The sequence below is a fragment of the Scomber scombrus genome, chromosome 1 (genome assembly GCF_963691925.1).
Source record: "Scomber scombrus chromosome 1, fScoSco1.1, whole genome shotgun sequence".
In the NCBI taxonomy this organism is placed as follows: Eukaryota; Metazoa; Chordata; class Actinopteri; order Scombriformes; family Scombridae; genus Scomber; species Scomber scombrus.
In genome coordinates, this window is record NC_084970.1 from 34,384,871 (window position 1) to 34,403,268 (window position 18,398).

General features: G+C 43.8%; 1 protein-coding gene across 1 annotated transcript in view; it reads left to right on the top strand.

The window, feature by feature from the left end:
- map1aa (microtubule-associated protein 1Aa) overlaps nt 1–11,318 on the top strand; it is a 65,039-nt gene extending 53,721 nt beyond the window's left edge. The window contains exons 4-8 of the mRNA XM_062415775.1: nt 410–550; nt 717–4,412; nt 5,190–8,472; nt 8,569–8,795; nt 11,163–11,318. Coding sequence (XP_062271759.1) covers nt 410–550; nt 717–4,412; nt 5,190–8,472; nt 8,569–8,795; nt 11,163–11,318 — 7,503 coding nt within the window. The remainder of the gene's footprint in view (nt 1–409; nt 551–716; nt 4,413–5,189; nt 8,473–8,568; nt 8,796–11,162) is intronic.
- The last annotated feature ends 7,080 nt before the right edge of the window (nt 11,319–18,398 follow it).

The following is an 18,398-nucleotide window of genomic DNA, read 5'->3' on the forward strand; positions in this document are numbered from 1 at the left end:
AAACACATTTGTTAAGAAATACACAGCACCATGTGTTTATTCTGCATCTGAAAAACGATTATACAATCCAAATGTGTCTAAAATATCTATCTTTATCCTTTTTGCTGACTGAAATTGACTGTTTATACTATTATGATTCATTTTGGACTGTTCTTAAAAATCAATGCTCGACTTTTCATTTCATTTATTCACATTTGTGTTGCATTATCTACTCTAATTTGAAATCAGTATCATAAGAGTAAGAGTATCATACTCTGAAGTTTTATTCAGCAAATCCAGCAGTTCTCAAACCAAAAATAAATAATACAACTCCCTGTATTTAGATTAATACACATGAATCGTATGATATTTTTTTTCATTATGAAGCATTAATGTCAGCAGTGGTTATTCTGTACTACTCTCTACTCAGATCCGCTCTCTGATCACTGACCTTGCTGGGAATAAGTTGCTGATACTCAGCGGCCAGAGCTCGGAGCAGGGAGGTGATATATTGCTGCAAGGCAGAGCCTTCACCTGGCAAAACTTCTCCGACATCATCTCCAACCCTCAAGTAAGCCGAGTGTCATGTCAAGTCAAATCAATGTTACTTTTACAACCCAACATCACAAATTTGCCCCAGGGCCCCTAACAAATCTTGTATGTATATTTATTACAGATAATATTAGCACAGTTATTTTAATTTGACTCTTCTTGTTTTTCTGTGTTTGTGTTCCCAGGTGATTGAAGTCCTGTCCAGGGCCTCTTCAGAGCAGCCGTCCAGGCTTACTGTTTCCTGTCAGGGAGACGGTGGCTGGAGCTCCCTGGGCCAAAGCCAGGAGCAGCAGCCACTTCAAAATCTTGTGGAATACCGCCTGAACCCTGAACCGCACCTCCCCAACATGGACGGAGTCACAGAGTTCACCGATTACGTCTCAGAGACAGTGGATGTGCCATCACCCTTCGACCTTTTGGAGCCCCCGACCTCCGGAGGTTTTCTGAAGCTGTCCAAACCCTGCTGCTACATCTTCCCTGGAGGCAGAGGAGACTCTGCTCTGTTTGCTGTCAATGGATTTAACATCCTGGTAGATGGAGGGTCTGAGCACAAGTCTTGCTTCTGGAAGCTGGTTCGCCACCTGGACAGGATTGACTCAGTTCTGCTCACCCATATTGGGGCAGACAACCTTCCTGGCATTAATGGGTTGTTCCAGAGAAAGATTGCAGAGCAGGAGGAGGAGCGTAACCAAGGGTCTAGCTCCAGCAGCAACGGTGACTGGATGAAGAACCTGATCTCTCCTGAGCTTGGCATCGTGTTTTTCAATGTCCCAGAGAAGCTTCGGATGCCCGAGTCAACTCTGAAAGTAAAGAAGAGCATTGAAGAAGCATCTCTTACACTGCAGTACCTTAACAAGCTTGGCATCACACCAGAGCCTCTTAATAGGGTTGTCAGCAACACCATTGAACCCATCACGCTGTTCCATAAACTTGGCGTGGGAAAGTTAGACATGTATGTGATAAACCCTGTAAAAGAGAGCAAGGAGATGCAGTTTCTAATGCAAAAATGGGCTGGAAACAGCAAAGCCAAGACAGGGATTATGATGTCAAATGGAAAAGAAGGAGAAATATCCGTCCCGTATTTGACATCCGTTACTGCTCTCATAGTCTGGATTCCTCACCGTCCCACAGAAAAGATAGTCAGGGTGCTCTTCCCTGGAAATGCACCACAGAATAAAATCTTCGAGGGTCTTGAGAAGCTGAAACACCTGGACTTCCTGCGATACCCAGTGGCTACCCAAAAAGACATATCCTCTGGTGCACCACCTCCCATCATCAAACAGACTAAAATGAGATCAAGAACTGACAGCAAAGAGAGTCTCAAATCTTCACCCAAGCCGCACTCGAAAACAACCAAGAAAGAAACCAGTGGGCAAGAGGAATCCAAGGAGTCCAAGAATGAACTCACTAAAGAGAATAAAGTAGAAAAGAAAGAAAAGAAAGAAGAGAAAAAAGTCAAAAGTGAAAGCCTAAAAGCCACCAAACAGCAGAAAAACAGTGAGGTGGCCCCCGTGGGAGTCAAGACAGAGAAAAAGAAAATATCCAAGGACAAAACTATCAAGCAGGAGAAAGCGTCCAAGATGGATGAAAAGAAAGACAAAGAAAAGAAAGAAATAAAGAAAGAGAAACGTGAAGTAAAGAAAGATGAAAATATAAGAAAAGAAGAGAAAAAAGAGAGTAAAGCCAAGGAGGATAAAAAGAAGGACCCGAGTAAACCAGAGCTGAGAAAAATCACTAAACCTGACCTGAAGCCGTTCACACCTGAAGTGAGAAAAACTCTGCACAAGGCCAAGACTCAAGCAAAGCCCAAGACAGATAAAAATAAAGCCGGCAAAGAGGCAGCAAATGAGAAGAAGCCGAAGCCGGTCCCAAAGAACATCCCCGCTGAGGTTGCAGCAGCAGCTCTGGCAGACAGGTCCATCGTGTCCTCCCCTGAAGACCTCACTGAGGACTTTGAGGCTCTGAAACAAGAAGAACTGTCCAAACGTACGAGTGAGCCGATACAGAACGATGTGATGTCTGGGCATTCGGTGTTCCCAGATACTAAAGTTTCTTCCTTAATTTTCCCTGATGAAAAAATCACACCCCCAACCACTGAGATAAAACCTGCTTCACCCATATCCCCTGTCAAACAAGAACAAGACAAGGATGACAAGGGTGCAGCCGCTGAAAAGAAGGACGCAAGTGATGGCTTTGACAAGAAATATGAAGAGGAGAAAATGGAGAAATATGACAAATACCCTGTAAAGGATGACATAAAAGACAGATCAAGGAAGAGTGACAGCTCAGAGGAGGAGGGGGATGTGATTGAAAAAGCTGAGTTCGAAGGAACTGAAGACGACGAGGTTCTGAAGTACAAAACAGAGGAGACAAAGAAAGACAAAGCTGGAAAGGAGTGGGACACCAAGCCAACTGAGCAAAAACCTTCACCAAAAGAAATCCTGCCTGGACTAGCTGCACCATCGGCAGCATCGGAGCAGTTCTCCTTCATCCAAGATGAGACCATTCCCGGTTACTCTGAGACTGAGCAGACCTTCTCTGATGAGGAGATCCACGAGGAAACAGAAGACAGGATCCCACAGCTACGATATGATGTGGCCTCCTATGAAGTCTCTGTCCCTGATGTCCCTGGTACCTTTGACTCCATGCACGGTATAAAAGAGATGAAGGGCTCTGTCATGTCTGATGTCAAACCGAAACCCTTCATGGGAGGTCACGAACCTGAGCTTGCACCGTACCCTGCCATCATCGCTGCTCCTCTCGCAGAGGAGGAACACATCTCCTCAGCAACATCCATCACAGAATATGACAAACTGTCCTCTTTTGCCACATCTGTAGCTGAAGACCAGTCCATAACCTCGGTGACGGCGCCTCAGACCGAGGAAGTTGGGAGGAACTCGCTCATGCTTGACACCATCAACAATATCCCCTTGCGTGTAGAGGCCGTCCATGGGAAGGACTATCTCCACTCGGCAGGAACCATCTCACCCACCTCCTCTCTGGAGGACGACAAATGCTTTAAGTCTCCGTCCTCTGATGAGTACCATCCCCAAATTCCTGAGATTGAGGGTGACGCCAAGATCGCGGCAGTCCACGAAGAAGAAGACGATGAGGAAGACGAGGATGAGGACCAGACTCCAAATGTTGACATCCCTCTGGGGAAACTCCAAGAGGGCTACGAACACGCAGCCTCCATGATGCTCCAGGAGAAAGAGAAATCTCCCTCTGCTACTATTCCTCCTCCTCCTCTCTTCTCTACCACGCAGTACTCTCCCACACAGGCTGTCAAAGAGAACCAGGCTCTCTTCAGCACAGAGGGATTTAAGACTGGTGCTGAGATAAAGTCTGTTTCACCCCCTCTATCTTTCTCCCCTGGGTTAGAGTCCCACTCCAGACAGGAGAGTGAGGAAAGATGTCTGAGTCCAGATGACAGCACGATGAGACTGGCCTCACCCACACAGTCTGTTCCTACTAGCAGTGGCTACTCTCCAACAGAGGACAAGCCCTTCAAGAGTGAGGATAAAGACGAGGCGGTGACCAATCTGAAAGCAGACACTCAGAAAACAGAAAAATCTGTGTCTGACAATACCTCTTTTGTTGGTCTGCCAGGTGACAAGACAGCGTTTGAAGCTTCTGAAGAATCCGATGAAGAAAACGAGGTTGAGGACGAAGCTGATTTCTTTGCCAAAAAGGATCTACAGCCTACTATTAAGGCTAAGCTCATGGAGGCAAAAGAGGGGAGCTTCCTTGATGACGACTCCTCCTTTGTGGCAAAATCCGCAAAGATAGAAACAGAAGTCAAGATCACAGAGAAGACACAGGTGTCCTTTAGCACAGACGAGAAACCCAAAGCTCCACCAAAAGTCATGTACTCAGATGAAGATGAAGATGAGGAGAAGACACAGGTGGCCTTTAGCAGAGACGAGAAACCAAAAGCTCCACCAAAAGTGATGTACTCAGATGAAGATGAAGATGAAGATGAGGAGAAGACACAGGTGGCCTTTAGCAGAGACGAGAAGGCAAAAACTCCACCAAAAGTGATGTACTCAGATGAAGATGATGATGAAGATGAGGAGAAGACACAGGTGGCTTTTAGCAGAGATGAGAAACCTAAAGCTCCACCAAAAGTGATGTACTCAGACGAAGATGAGGAGAAGACACAGATGGCCTTTAGCAGAGACGAGAAACCTAAAGCTCCACCAAAAGTGATGTACTCAGATGAAGATGAATATGAGGAGAAGACACAGGTGGCTTTTAGCAGAGATGAGAAACCTAAAGCTCCACCAAAAGTGATGTACTCAGACGAAGATGAAGATGAGGAGAAGACACAGGTGGCCTTTAGCAGAGACGAGAAACCTAAAGCTCCACCAAAAGTGATGTACTCAGACGAAGATGAATATGAGGAGAAGACACAGGTGGCCTTTAGCAGAGACGAGAAACCTAAAGCTCCACCAAAAGTCATGTACTCAGATGAAGATGAAGATGAAGATGAGGAGAGGACACAGGTGGCTTTTAGCAGAGACGAAAAACCTAAAGCTCCACCAAAAGTGATGTACTCAGATGAAGATGAGGAGAAGACACAGGTGGCCTTTAGCAGAGACGAGAAACCTAAAGCTCCACCAAAAGTCATGTACTCAGATGATGAAGATGATGATGACGACGAAGATGACAAAGATTATTCCCCAGGTGGGGTAGGGCCTAAATCCCCATTTACAGGTCAGAGTAAAGCAGAGTTAGACAAGGACAGCATGGAGAAAACAGATAATGAATCAGAGAAAAACGTTCATTTCAATCTCTATAATTACCCAGAGAAGGAAAGCAAAGAAAAGGCGTTATATATAAGACAAGACACGCCATATGTGCACGATAAAACATTCTCATACGGTGACGATGATGACATCAAAACAGGCTCAATGGACTCTGATTTATATGCTCAAGAGTCCTTGGATAAGACAGAGAAGGACGCAGCAAATAGTGAAGTAGATTTGCAGAAACACAAGCCCCTATCTCCTGTACAAGCCACTGACAAGATAGAGAAGGAGGGATTTACCGCCTCTTATGGTAAAGAGTCCTCCACCCCATCGTGGCTAGACTCCAAGAGCACTCCTGCTGTGCCACCATTTAATAAAGAGGTAAAAGAAAAGGAGACATTTGAATACAGCGCAGTTAGTCGATTCCCTTCAGTTGCTGACAGACCTGAGGCTTCGTCCACTTCCTTATCGTCAGAAAAAGACTCCTTCTCTTTTAAAAGCCAAACTGACAGCGCTAAGTCCCCGACTTACTCCTCTATGACAGGATTTGATGTCGACAAAGCCGCCGCCACAGGCTACGGCGAGAAAGGAGCCTGTTTGGAGATCGATATGCGAAAACTAACAGCGAGGGATGAGGAAGACTACGATGATGACGAGGTTCTTGAAGAAGATGATAATGAGGACGAATACGATGAGGAAGAAGAAGAAGAGGAGGAGGATGAAAGTGCTGTTGATGCTGGTATGGAGAAAGGTGCCAAAGAGAAATCTGAGAAGGAAGTAAAAAGTCCAATCACTGAGATGTTCGGCTCTAACAGGCCTGAGTTTATGGTTACGATGGCTGGATACGGTTATAACAGTCAGGGGAAGCCGAATGAGACAGAAAGCTTCTCTAGCTCACTCACGAAAACTCAAAACGATGTTAAAACTGACTCCTCACCCCTCAGTGGAAAGCCAATGGATTTAGGAGCTACAGGTTTCTCTAGCTACTCGTCCGGGTTTGAATACTCATATGCAGGTGGAGAGAAAGACTCATTTTTATCAAGTCAGACCACAAACAAAGCTAAAGAGGATTTCACTTTGAAATCAACAGAGGACAGTTTCTACCACGGTGACAGAGCTGATACTGATTTTGAGAAAGAGAAGACACCAGACCTTCTGAGCAAGAAATCACTGGACACAAGCTTCCAGTACACGACCACAGCTGCCCCTGGGTACTCCTCCTCTTCGGCCTACAGCTACTCCTCCTCCACCTCAGGCTCCCTTTCCACCAGCCGTCAGTTCGGAGAGGAGCTGGAGACACCTGCCTCTGCCGAGCCTCCCTTTGAGTACTCCTCCTTTAAGGAGGAACATTCACTGGTCATGGATACTCCGTTCTCCAGCTCAGCTGGCACCAAAGACAACTATCTGGAAGTGTCTGAGAAACAAATCACCACTACAACCACTGCTGAGACTACCTCCAGTTTAGCTCGCTTTTCACCCCTCAGCCCATTCGATGAGATTAAATCCTTGCCCTCACTATCATCCAGTGCTTTTGCTGAGGAAAAGAAGGGGCATACGACTTCATTAGGTGGCATTATGGACAAAGGTCCTCAATCAGACTGCTTCTATAAGCCTGAGTGGTCTGAAGGGTCCAAGCTGGATACAGTTGGTGGGTTTGGGGCCTCAGCAGGTCTGTTCTCTCAACCTGCTAATCTCTCCAAGGATAAAGAGGGAGCCAGCGCCGCTCTGTTTGGTGTCACTTCCTCACCACGTCCAGACATAGAAGGCAAACATTACTTTGAGGAGACTGACAGCAGTGAGGAAGAGGATGAGGAGGTTTACATGCGTGAGATGACTCGGAGGTCGCCCTCTAGTGGCCTAGCTGGAAGCCTTTCATTTTCTGACAAGCCCGTCGCTCCAGCTGCCAGTGAAAAGAAGAGTGGTGCACTCCCAGATGTTCTTGGCTCCTACATGTCCTCCCCTCTCCAGGCCAGCAAGCCAGAAACAGCTAACGGCCCCACAGAGGTCAGCACACCCTCCCCCCTCTCTGCTGCCATCTGTGCAGTTTCAGACCCTGCCAAGGTGGAGCCCAAACAGGCAGCAGGAGGCTACAGGAGTACTTACGAATGGGAGATACCAAAGCCACAGATAGGGATGATGCCCGGTGACTCTCCTCCTCATTATCGCCACGATGAAGAGTTTGAAGAGGAGTGTGAGATGGAGCCAGAGCACCCTGCCCGCCCTCTTTCGCTCTCTTCAACTGATCAGCCTTTCCGCTCGCCATTCTACGCTGAAGAGTGCAGCCGAGGAGGGCATGACGACGACGACGATGACGACGACGACAGCGATCAGGATCTCACCGGACCCATCGGAGCCACCTCCTCTTATGCCAGCCGCAGCTCTCCCGGATATTCCTCCTCTGAGTACAAGCCGCGGAAAGAAGACCTCTCGCCTTCCTTTATCAACCCCAGCATGCGGCAGTTATGCAGCGATGAAGACGACGAAGAGGAAGGACAAAAAAGTGACCAGTCGCAGGAGGGAGAAGAGCACGACTTGTCGGTCAAGAGAAGGGCTCACAAGCAGCCGCACCATCACCAGTCTCACAGCAGCTCTCTGCAACAGGCCGGTGGCATGTCAGCAGGACTCGGTCTGGCCACAGAGGACACACCGCCCACCTCCGTCAGCGAGTCTCTAGGCTCTCAGTCAGACTCCGATGTTCCTCCTGGTACCGAGGAATACCCCTCTGTCACTGGTGACGGCAACATGGACTCAGATGAGGATGCAGAATACATGCCAGTTGATAAATTATCTGCCACAGGAGCAGGCAGCCATCAATCTGCCTCTAGAAGGAGCAACGATCCTCCTCCCGCGCCCCTCATGGACCCTTACCCTCAACCCCCACGCCCAGACGTTTGCATGGTGGATCCTGACGCTTTGGAGAACGGCACAGTTAAAAAAGAGACAAAACCCAAAGGTCTGAAGAAGGCGTCCGGGAAAACCAAATCAGCTTCACCGGCCAGGCGCAAGAAGTCTCCCATGCCGGTCAAACAGACGCCGTCTCCTCGCACTACAACGCTGAAGAAGAAGGACACAGACAAGAGCTCGCGTATGTCTCGTCTGTCGGATGGACAAGGCTCCAAAGACGATGACCTCTCCAGATCGAGCTACAACCCCGGCAAGGGGATGACCAACGGTGTCAAGAGCAGTTCAGGTGAGAAGAATTAATTAAATGAAATAATCAGAAAACTTTGAAGATAAATGTTTTAACGCATGATAGTGACAGTTTGTTTTTTATTCTCCCAATCAGGTTCTCAGAAATCCGGCACTGCAGCTGCTTCTGGCCTTCCTATTTATGTGGACTTGGCCTACATTCCCAATCACTGCAGTGCCAAGAACGTGGACCAAGAGTTTTTCAAACGCATTCGCTCTGCGTACTACGTGGTGAGCGGGAACGACGGACCGAGCGGCGAACCAAGCCGGGGAGTTCTCGATGCACTGTTGGAGGGCAAAGCTCAGTGGGGATCAAATCTTCAGGTAACAATTCTTTACTGAGATCTGCACAGAGACTACCTTTTTATTCTAAAATTATCTTTCTCATTTATGTTGTGTATGTTGTGTTTTGCCAACTTGTCTTGGCTTATTTGGCAAAAAAGTAGTCTGTGGTACGTAAATCACACTGGCTTAAGTTTTTTATGCTTTTAATATATATTTAACAACATTGATTGTAGTGTTTGGTCACTTCATGTCGCTGTAGGCCAACATAAGCTCACTGACTGTAATCTAAACCAACTAAAAGAAGCAGTGAACTCTACAGCATTAAAATTAATGGGCGTCAAAATATAAAAGTTTCCCTGGTGTTCAGTTTCCAGCACTTGCTTATTAGAAACTGAACAATCACAGCGCCCAACTAAAAATGTTTTCCTTCACATTCTTAAAATTCGCCAAAACTCTCCTCTAAAATAGTTTTTAGCTGTAATCTCTGATGTTCAAAAACGTTGGTCCTCTCTATCCTGATTGTTAGGGAATTTTCCATATTTAGGGTCAAACATGGGCTTTGAGGTCACAATAAAGAGACAGCAGCAGAAACATACTGTCTCTTTTCCTTGAGACAGTGAATGAAAACACAGCGTTACTGTGGCAACCAAGGTCAGAGGATATGACTTCCTGACTCCCTAAACCTACAGATGGGTAATGGCGTTTCCTTGTCTGTAAGATTAATAAACCAATAGGCTAATTCCATATGCTGTAGATGCAGTATGACCATTTATGGGCGTAGAGTATTCATGGTACTATCTATGAAGCCTTACAGACGATCCACGTAGGACAGTATCCTCTCAATCGTGGTGACATCGTGCAGCAGACGAGTGTATTGATAATACTTTGATTCTCCTCAGCCAAGCTTCAATAAACATTTTCAGTGCAAGTCAAAAAGAGACAACTCTAATCTAAATATACGGTACAAACAACACTAAAAACTACGAAAAAGACTGTATTTTTGTTATTTCCCTTATTATAGGCAGTTGGATTCAAAATTAGGTTTCATTTTGGCTCTCTGTGCATTATAATCTATAAAATAGCCCTCACTCCTAATCCACACCTCCTACACAAAGTTAGATTTCATTAAATTATAAGAGATATTTGTGTGTTATAATATCAACAACAGCTGGAAATGGCTCTGGGCTTTATTGCACTTCCATAAGAGAGAGAGAGAGAAAGGACTCCTCTGTGTGTGTGGGGAGAGATATTATAATGAATGTGAAGTGAAACCCCTCCTCTTGACAGCAAAGCAAGAATTAAGTGTGGGCGAAGTTTGATATTTGTTATTTCCCTGAGGATGGAGGTGGGCGTGAGTTACTTTCACATGAAGACTTGAAGTTTTACAAAAAATGCTTCAAATTGGCTCTGATTTACTTGCACTAGAAAAAATGTGAATGTTCATTTAAGTAAGTAAGTAAAATATATTTGTTTAGCACTTTTCCACAGACATAAGTCACAAAGTGCTGTAGACGATCAAGGGCAAAAACACTGAGAAAGGAATATCGTGTGTTACAGTAGTCGATGTGAGAACAGATGAAGGCATGAATAAGCATCTTTTAGTTCATTTGTTGTAACTACAGATTCAATTCAATTCAAATTGAAGCCTTTATTGTCATTGCACAGCAGTACAACGAAATTGTGTAATCTCTGTGGCTAATACACATAAAAACAGCAACAGACAATAAAGTATAAAGGCACTTGGATAAAAACTGTTAAGCAGTCTGGAAGTACAAGATCGCACAGCCCTTTATCGCCTTCCAGAGGGCATCAGGGTGAAGTGTTGGTGTCGTGAGTGGGAAGAGTCCTTGATTATGTTTGTGGCCTTACGAAAGACATCAGCTTTTGTCCAAGTCTTTGAGTTCTGGTTGCTGTGTTCCAATGATATTTGGGCTTCATATCGGCAGCAGTGCAGCTGGAAAACCACACCAGCATGCCGTATGTCAGGATGCTCTCATTACAACAGCGATAAAAGGATACAAATGGAAAAAAACAGGATGTGGTCAGCAGCTTAACATGGGAGTGGAACGATGACCCTAAATTATGCGGACTGGATTTGGCAGCACAGGAAAGAGTTTCCAAATAATTAATGATCACAGGGACAACTTTCTCTGGTGCAAAAGCCACAACCTCAGTCTTTTAAGCATTGAGCTGTAGAAAATTAGCTTCTGTCCTGTTTTTAATAGCCTTAAGACAGTCTAGGAACCTAGTTAGCCCAAAAGTAGATTAGTATATCGTCTGCATATAAATGATAAGCAACGTCAAAACTGTTTATTATCTGTTCCAAAGGACTCCTCAGTTGTCCTCGCTTCATTTATCCTTTAAGTCTCACCCTCATGACATCTCCATCTTCCCCTCCTCCCTCAGGTGACGCTGATCCCCACCCACGACACGGAGGTGACCCGCGAATGGTACCAGCAGACGCACGAGAAGCAGCAGGAGCTCAACATCATGGTCCTGGCCTCCAGCAGCACCGTCGTCATGCAGGACGAGTCTTTCCCCGCCTGCAAGATTGAGTTTTAAGACCCTCCTTTCCTTTCCTTTGTTTCCTTTCTTTCTCTCTTTCTCCTCTTACCCTCCTCTTTGTTTTAATTGCTCCTTCTCGATAGCCTGATATGCAAATCTGTCTCAGCGATATGCAAAAAGAGACAGATCTGGATAACTGTCTAATCTTTTATTTTTTCCTAGATTTTTATTCATTTATAAGCTTTATCGTGGCTATCACCATTTAGTAGTTTTCTGACCAACTACGTCCTTCTCCTCCACGCTACATGATTAATACTCAGTCCTGTGAAAGGGCGAGTGCAGTTCTTTCTGTCTTTTAACTTGTTTTTTTTTCTTTATGATTATTTTCCAAACCCTGTAATTGATTGGCCGTGACAACATGCCCGTTGCACTGTAAAAAAAAAAAAAAAAAACTAAAATTTAAATGCTGATGCTTCTAATTGACTTAAATTTAAAAGCACAAGTTCACGCACCTTAAAGCCAGCAACAAACTACAAACTCTGTATTTCTCTGCTGGATATTTCACACTACAGCTGATCAAATTCAAACATTTTCCTAATATAAAATCACTTTATATCAGTTTTACTTTACTTTTCTTCCACGTTCCCCCTTTTTCCGTCTCTCCTCTACAAACAATGACCCGGTGTTGAACTTCGTGCCTCCCTGCCGACATAGTGAGATATAGAAAAAACATTCAAATGGATCCCGGCGGTCCTTTACAAGATATCTTTTGAGTATATTTGCCGTAGCATAGGGAAAAATATTATAGTATTGTAGTGATTTATGATATTTCTACGGTTATCTCAAAAGTGGCAAAAAAATAAATTTAAAAAATCACTCGTTACAAGTAAGAATTTCTCAGTGGCTGTTATTTCCTACAGTGAAAATTTGACAGTTCAGTTCTCTCGTTAATTGTTTCTGTAGCCGTTTGATGTGTTTTTTCTGTGTTTTTTCCAGTTAACATATCGTTAAGATGAGAATCACGAGGAGAACTGCAGGCAGAGGCGATGATGCTGCTAAAAAACAAACAAACAAACACACACACAAAAAAAAAGCATTATACCTGTTTATATCTTTACATACAGAACAGAACAGCACTTTGTGTTCAGAGCTCATTACGAAGGAGGGAAGTAGACAAAAAAACCTTGCATCAGTTGCTGCGTCTTTATACAAAAAGTTGTGTCAAAGAACGAAGAATGTATTCCACTGCAACAGTAATAATAATAATGATAGGAACATGTGGCTGCGAGGGAAAGATTGCTTTGAGATTTGCTTGGTGAACAAGATGTGGGCTGGTTTGATTGGTGGTTAAGAGGTTAGACTGTCACCCACATGTGCCTTTCTGTCCTGCTGTGCTGGGAAGGAGAAATGAAATATGTGTGTTTTCCCCCCGTCGTTGAGATTTTAATGTATGCCGGCGTGCAGAATACATCCGCGGCTTTGTGGCAGAGGCTTCTTCGGCGAGCTGGTCTCCTCTGTGGTTGTGAGAGGTTTTTATCGGTGAGAAGTGAGAGGTGAGAGGTGAGGTCAGTGCACAAAAGAAAAATACAAATAAAAAAAAAGGTATGAGTTGTACATATTGAGCATTAGAAAAAAGAAAAAAAAACAGCACTTTTTAAAGCACCGATTCAGTATTTTTCATTTCCCGGAGCTGCCACTCGAAGAAGCACAAACAGCAACCATGTGTGCAAAAACTTAAAAAGCGGCTTTTGCTGTTCTCAAAAATTTAGCAATTTCAGTATTTGCACTCGAATCTCATGCTTATTTTTTCTCCCCTTTCATTATTTAAGTAATTGTTTTTTGTTTGTTTGTCTTGATTTGAGTTTGCAAAAATAGTTTAAAGCCACAATCAACTTTCTTTTTTTTTTTTTTTTGCGTTGCTTTCTTAAAATTGCTTTATTAAACTAATTTCTTTCTGATATTTCAGTGGATGTGTTTAACACTTTATTAACTTAATAGTACGTGTAGATGTGTTTTACTTTGATATTGATGATTTTATATTTTGATAAGTTTTAAAGTAATTTGATAGGATTTTAACCAGGAACAAAAAACAACTATCTTAACAAATTAGCGGACCAATAAGCTTCATCAGGGTTGCTATTTTATGAACCACAATTTAAAAATGAATAAAAAAAACCTACAGATTATTCCTCTGTATATTATTATATGAACACATCTAGTGATGCATGTACAACAGATGCATGCACATGAAGGCGATGGCTCTTTAAGATAAATTAAAGGCGTAGGGCTGCAGGGAGCCGAGCCCCAAAAAACCTCAGTGGCTCTAGATGATTTGAATGTGAAGATGCAGATTACCTTTACCTTCTCCACCTGGGGGGACTCTTCGGTCTCCTGGTTGCCTTGGTTACCGTGCATCATATGGTACATCTGACTCATCGGTTACTCTGTCCTTACTGTAGCCTGCGATACACCACGACTCAGTTGCAGGGCAGTTTTTAAGTAAACTTAAAGTGTGCAGATTCTAAAAAACGCCACTTTGGACGACAGGATACAAGTTTTAAACATCATGATTTCTGTCTGCAGGTGTCACAAAATGATCAATAAGAAATGATAACTGCCACATTGATACGATATTGATGTTGAGTTGAAGTTTCTATTCCTGCCTCGTTAAAAAAAAAAGATCCATTAACGGCTTCTTCGATCAAACAGGGTTAACTTTGATGCCGGTGTTTTTTGCGAGTTAACCCACTGTGCTGTTGACAAGTCGTTATCAAGTTAATGACAATGTACTCTGCATTCCTTACTTAATACTGCATCACTTTAAAGGCTAATAATTACAATATCATAACGCCACTCACATATGAGCAGACCACTCAAAACTCCAGACTGCCAGACACGAGAGACTCCGCTCACTCATGTCAGTACATTTTTATCTATAGAGGATTTCCTATTATTCACACTTTTTTCCAGACAAAGCGTAATAAACACACACACACACACACACACACAGACACACACACACACATAACCGCTACATTTTCGTATTGTGCAAAAAAATAAGTATAAAAGAATAAAAAAAATATCTGTGGTGTTCAGACTCGTCTGAATCCTGCCGTGAATCAAATCATCATAAGACTGTTGGTTTCCAGTGAGCCCTGCTTGTACGTGCATGTGTACCTTTTTTGAGTTTCTCTTGTATTGTAATAGCTGAAGAAAAACTGACTTAACATAGAAATGCTATTTTAAAAGATGTATATTTAAAAAGCTAGGCTGTCCGGTACTGAGGAGGCACATGTAACCTGGCCGTGTTGTGCTGTAAAGAAAAAGCCTTGTGATTGTTTTTTTCCTCCTTTCTGCTTCATGGTTCTACTTTCATCTCTTGTTTTAAGTGCAATATTCTCTTTATCTCTCTTTAAAATGCTTAAAAAGGTAAAAAATAGAAAACAGATTTATTGTTAAAAAGGGAAAAAGTGTGGTGAAGACCAATAAAACATCATTTACTGAAGAAAAACGTCTCCATCTTCTTGTGTTTTCTGATTACATAAGGTAAATATTTTGAAACGTGATGAAAATTATTGAGTTTTGTAGCCAAGCAATGCTACTTAAGACCCCCCAAACACAAGTCACATCATGTCTCTGCACTTTGATGAAGAGTTATGTGTTATTTTAGAATCAAGATGGCAAAAGAATCAACTGGACATTTTTAAACAAACCACAGAGCATGATTGGATGTTAATTGCTTGTTGTTTCTCCATTCATTTATTCAGGTTGTTTTGAGTAGTGCATTTATTTCGTCTTTCCTTTCCTAGCTTCAGTGCTGTTTGTTGATTCTGTCAGGTCAGCCCATAGACTGTATATAAAATGGACGTAACATCCGTGACGTCACCCATTGGTCTGTGGACTGCTGCTTGGAAGCGAATAGTTTGGGATCTGGGCATCGCCATCTTGAAAATTTCAGGTGCATGCTGGGTAAAAAAAACCCAGGGATTCTACTTATATGGGCATCAAGAGGAGCAAGAGGCGTCCTCCTGAACCTTTGAACCAATCAACCTGTCAATCACGACGTAGCCACGCCTTAATGCATACCCTGCTTTATCGTCAAATATAAAATCAGGGAGGCCAAAATGTCCCAAATGAACATCATACTGCATTGAAGAAGGCTTTAAACTAGCGATTGAGACCATAAACACATTTTGAAAACATTTACTGAGGTTAGAAATCAAGTGAAAAGTTGGTGAATTCTCCATTGACTTGTATAGAGACGGAAGTCCTTTTGACACCAAAACGGTCGCCCCCTGGTGGCCATTTGATAGAATGCAGTTTTAAGTTACTTCCGCGTTCGCATCATTTCAGAGGACCAGAACTCCCCGCCTGGGTCAGCCAGGTTTTTTTCTTCTTCTCTCCAGAAAGGTCCAATCTCTCCTCAAGCCAAGAAAAGAGACTTAAAAATCTGAGACATCATAACAATGTAAAGTCTATGGGCTGAGGAAACAATGGTCCAGGTCATGACAATGGTCCATGGTCAGAGTATAAAAACTGCCTATATTATAAAAAAAAAAGAGAATCAATAAAGCCATTAGGATTCATCTCCTGGGCACCATAAATATCTGTACCAAATTTCATGGCAATCCATTCACTGATCCTTCAGATGTTTCACTAGAAACCCAAAATGTGAAGCTTCTGGTGACACTAAAGGAAAAGTCAGGAGATTACTGAAGTCCGTAAACTTCATCCTCTGGACTAGGGCTGGGTGTCATTTAAGAAATTATGACACCAGTACTAATCGAAGTACCCTTAAAGTAATACTGATACCAGCTGAGTACTTAATTCGATACCCATCATGTGAATAGAAGCATTAAATTACATAAAATGCCACCAACTCCTTCATATCTAAATGATTAGATTTTTGCACAAATGCATTTCGAAAGTCTTCATACTAATAATATTCAATAAATACAAAATGCTCAAAAACAGCAGGTGGGTCACACATACATCATCACACACACTTATAAACCCATGTATGTGTGAGGGTTAATCACATGTTGCAAGTCTGTATAAATAGTCATATTTTTTTTGTTCTGGGTGCAAAAAGGATCGATTGCAGGTATCGTTTAACGGGAGACGCTTCCATACTACTTGGTATGGATTTATTTCGGTCGATACCTTAACCCTCCTGTTGTCCTCGAGTCAAGGAAGGAAGGGAGGAAGAAGGAAGGAAGGGAGGGAGGAAGAGAGGGAGGATGGAAGGGAGGAAGAAGGAAGGAAGGAAAGGAAAGAAGGAAGGGAGGGAATAAAGGATGGAAGGAAAGGAGGGAGGAAGAAGGAAGGAAGGAAGGAAGGAAGGGAGGAAATAAAGGAAGGAAGGATGGAAGGACAGAGGAAAGAAGGAAGGAGGGAGGGAGGAAAGATGGAAGGAGGGAGGGAGGGAGAAAAGAAAAGAGGAAAGGGAGGAAGGAAGGAAAGAAGGACAGAGGAAAGAAGGAAGGGAAGAACGTAGGGGGGAGGAAAGAAAGCGAGAAGGAGGGAGGGAGAAAATGAGGAAGGAAAGGAAGGAATGAGGGAAGGAAAGAAGGAGGAAGGGAGGAAGGAAGGACAGAAGGAAGGAAGAAAGGGGGATGGAGGAAGGAAAGAAGGTTAATTTGACCCGGGAGGACGACACAAGGGTTAAGAGTATCGAGTACAGATACCCAGCCCTAATCTGGAGACTATGAACGTCTGACAGTCTCACATTTCCTCCCTAGAGCAAACTGCTACTGTCTTCTTCTTTCCTGACTTGTTAATCATCTCACGTCCCTCCCATTAATCATCCAGAGCCACAGGTTGGGAACAACCGATCTGAGCCTTGTAGGCAGCAGTTTTTCTTCCCTCGCTGCTTTTGGGGTGTAAAGATGATGTAATCCAACTGGGGACTGAAGCCCACAGAGGAGTCCAGACAGAGGAACAGTGTGTCCTTTGTTCTGCTTGTGTGTTAAACCCCCTTTTTTTTCAACAGTCTGAGAGTCCAGAGATCTGCACGGCGGAGGCATGGAGAGGCCTCGCACGGGGGCTGATATGAGCTGTTTGTCATGCAGGACCAGACAAACAGAGACGGCAGTGATTCACTGTGTTGGTTTGTCAGATGGAGAGAAGCCCGGCGGACACTGTTCTGGTCTTTGTAAAGCTGATACTGTGTCGGAGGGATGGAGCCGGCTGGAGGCTGGAGGACAATCCCACCGCTGTGAGAAGCTGCTGAATGGATGCAGCAATGACATCACCTCCAAAGTCACATGACCGGGGGGGGGGGGGGGGGGGGGGGGTTGGAGAGTACAGCAGGAACAACAGATGTGTGTGTTCTTCTTCAGAGGAGGAAAAATAACTACTAAAGTACATTTAAGCCTCCTGTTGTCCTCCCGGGTCAAACTGACCCAATCTCTGTTGACTGTTCCTTCTTTCCTTCCTTCCTCCGTCCCTCCATCCCTCCTTACTCCTTTCTTTCCTTCCTTCCTTCCTTCCTTCCTTCCTCCCTTCCTTCCTTCCCCTCTCCTTCCTTACTCGTTTCTTTCTTTCCTTCCTTCCTCCCTTACTCCTTTCTTTCCTTCCTTCCTTCCTTCCTTCCTTCCTTCCTTCCTTTACTTCCCCCCTCCTTCCTTACTCCTTTCTTTCCTTCCTTCCTTCCTTCCTTCCTTCCTTCTTTACTCATTTCCTTCCTTCTTTCATTCCTTCCTTCCTCCCTTCCTTCCTTCCTTCCTTCCTTCCTCCCTCCCTACCTTCCTCCCTCCCTTTCTTCCTTCCTCCCTTCCTCCCGTCCTTCCTTCCTTCTTTCCTTCCTTCTTTCCTTCTCCCTCTTCAGTTTTGGGGAGATTTTGTACTTTTACTCGACTGCATTTATTTGACACTTGTAGTTACGAGAGACTGACTAATATCAATAATGACACGGCCAAATAAACGTATTATGGGGCTGAAGGGCAAAAGTTTGTTGAAAGGAAGGAAGGAAGGAAGGAAGGAAGGAAGGAAGGAAGGAAGGAAGGAAGGAAGGAAGGAAGGAAGGAAGGAAGAAAGGAGGTAGGAAGGAAGCAGGGAAGGAAAGAAAGAAGGAAAGAAGGAAGGACAGATTGAAGGGAACATTTACCCTAACAGCTGAAAACATTGGTTAAAAAA